Genomic DNA, 2308 nt, shown 5'->3' with positions numbered 1-2308 from the left:
TAAACCCTAAACCCTAAACCCTAAACCCTAGACACCAAACACTGCGTACTGGGGTATTCTCTCACCATCGCATACAACTGTAAACCCTAAACCCTAAGCCCTAAACCCTAGACACTAAACACTAAACCCTAGACACTAAATGCTAGGGTCTTCTCTCACCCTCGCATGCAACTGTAAACCCTAAACCCTAAACCCTAGACACTAAAAGCTAAATACTGGGGTCTTCTCTTACAACTGTAAAACCTAAACCCTAAACACTAAACACTAAACCCTAGACATTAAATACTAGGGTCTTCTCTCTGCTCTCTCACCCACGCATACAACTGTAAACCCTAAACACTAAACCCTAAACCCTAGGTTATTCTCTCCCCCGCAGATACAACTGTAAACCCTAAACCCTTAGATGCAAGCCAAAGGGGAGAGGGACCTGTCTGGGGTTCAGGCCGTGAGGAGACGGCAGACCGCAGCGGTTGCTGCTGCTGCTGCTGCTGTTGCTGCTGCAGCTGCTGCAGCTGCTGCTGCAGCAGAAGCAGCTGGTGGTGGTGGTGGTGCAGCTGCTGCTGCTGCTGCTGCTGTTGCTGCTGTGCTGCTGCTGCAGGGGTATGGAGCGCGCGCTGTTTCTGTGGGCAGTTAAACACCCGGCGAGCGGCTACGTCCAGGTGGGTCTAGGGTTTACGGTTTAGGGTTTAGGGTTTAGGGTTTAGGGTTTACCTAGGGTTTAGGGTTTTAGGGTTTAGGGTTTAGGGTTTAGGGTTTGCTGTCGTGGATGTCTCTCAGGGCATAAACGATCTATTGACCCCCTTCGTCGCGGTGTTTCTTCATGCAGCTTTAGGTAACCTGAGGGTTTAGGGTTTAGGGTTTAGGGTTTAGGGTTTGGGGTTTAGGGTTTGGGGTTTAGGGTTTAGGGTTTGGGGTTTAGGGTTTAGGGGGAACTATCCTCTCGTGTCTGCTGCCTGCAAGAGTTCGTTGTGTTCGTGCCGACGCAGCAGAGGGTTTAGGGTTTACAGTCTAGGGTTTAGGGTTTAGGGTCTAGGGTTTAGGGTTTAGGGTTTAGGGTTTAGAGTGTGTTGCTGTGGTTTAGGGAGAGATCCTGAGGGCCTTCCCATTGATGAGGTGAGGAGCTGCAGCAGTCAACCCCCACAGCGATAACAGTTGCTGCTGCTGCTGCTGCTGCCGCTGCTGCTGCTGCTGCTGCTGCTACTGGGGGTGGTTGTGCTGCTGCTGCTGCTGCTGCTGCTGCAGGTAGACGAGGAGGTTTTGCTGCAGGTTGAGGCGGACAGCTTCTGGTGTCTCGCTAAGCTGCTTGCCCATATCCAGGTATGCTGCTGCTGCTGCTGCTGCTGCTGTTGCTGCTGCTGCTGCTGCTGCTGTTGCTGCTGCTGCTGCTGGAGTGTTGCTGCTGTTGCTGCTGCTTGCAGCAGCAACCCGTTTCCTGGTGTTTGCTGTGCGGGCTGCAGCAGCTCGGATCGCTGGGTGTTAATGCTTCTTTATGCTGCTGCTGCTGCTGCTTTTGCTGCTGCTTTTGCTGCTGCTGCTGCTGTTGCTGCTGCTGGTGTTGCTGCTGCTGCTGCTGCTGCTGCTGCAGGATCACTACACTTTTGGGCAGCCTGGAATTCGGCGTTTGGTTGTCAGGCTGCGGGACATCGTTAAAAGAGTTGATGGTCCGCTGCTGCTGCTGCTGCTGTTGCTGCTGCTGCTGCTGTTGCTGCTGCTGCTGTTGCTGCTGCTGCTGTTGCTGCTGCTGCTGTTGCTGCTTGCTGTGGTGTTGCTTTTGCTTCTTGCTGCATACTGTGTTAATGAGGTTCTCTCGCACGCTGCAGCTGTTGCTGCTGCACCTGTTGCTGCTGCTGCTGTGCTGCTGCTGCTGTGCTGCTGCTGCTCTTGGTGATCTTGTGAAGGCAGCAGCAGCTGCTTCTCTGCGGCTTTGCATTCAGCTGCTGCTGTTCTGCATGCGGTATGTTGCTGCTGCTGCTGCTGCTGCTGTTGCTGCTGCTGCTGCTGCTGCTGCAGAAGGCCTCTACCAGCACCTGGAAGCTCAGGGGGTCGATCTGCTGCAGGTGACGTTTCGCTGGATGAACTGCTTACTCATGCGGTGTGTTGCTGCTGCTGCTGCTGCTGCTGCTGCTGCTGCTGCTGCTGCAGTTCATCGGTTACTTGCTGCTGCTGGTAGCCTTCGTATTTGCTGCTGAGCCGCTTATAGTTTCTCATTTGCTGCGTAATGTAGCAGCAGCAGCAGCAGCTGCTGCTGCTGCAGATTGCACTCAAATAAATCCTGCTGCTGCTGCTGCTGCTGCTGCAAACACATCTG

General features: G+C 53.9%; 1 protein-coding gene across 1 annotated transcript in view; it reads right to left on the bottom strand.

Moving 5' to 3' along the window:
* The window catches only part of EMH_0021960 (uncharacterized protein), a gene marked incomplete at both ends in the record, with an annotated part of 2413 nt that extends 483 nt beyond the window's left edge, over positions 1-1930 (bottom strand). The window contains 3 exons of the mRNA XM_013501864.1: positions 428-620; positions 1142-1260; positions 1426-1930. Coding sequence (XP_013357318.1) covers positions 428-620; positions 1142-1260; positions 1426-1930 — 817 coding nt within the window. The remainder of the gene's footprint in view (positions 1-427; positions 621-1141; positions 1261-1425) is intronic.
* Positions 1931-2308: the final 378 nt, after the last annotated feature.

Source organism: Eimeria mitis, genomic scaffold (genome assembly GCF_000499745.2).
Source record: "Eimeria mitis Houghton genomic scaffold, Emh_scaff776, whole genome shotgun sequence".
NCBI classification, from domain to species: domain Eukaryota; phylum Apicomplexa; class Conoidasida; order Eucoccidiorida; family Eimeriidae; genus Eimeria; species Eimeria mitis.
The sequence above is the reverse complement of the archived record's forward strand: the minus strand, read 5'-3'. Positions and strand labels throughout refer to the sequence as shown.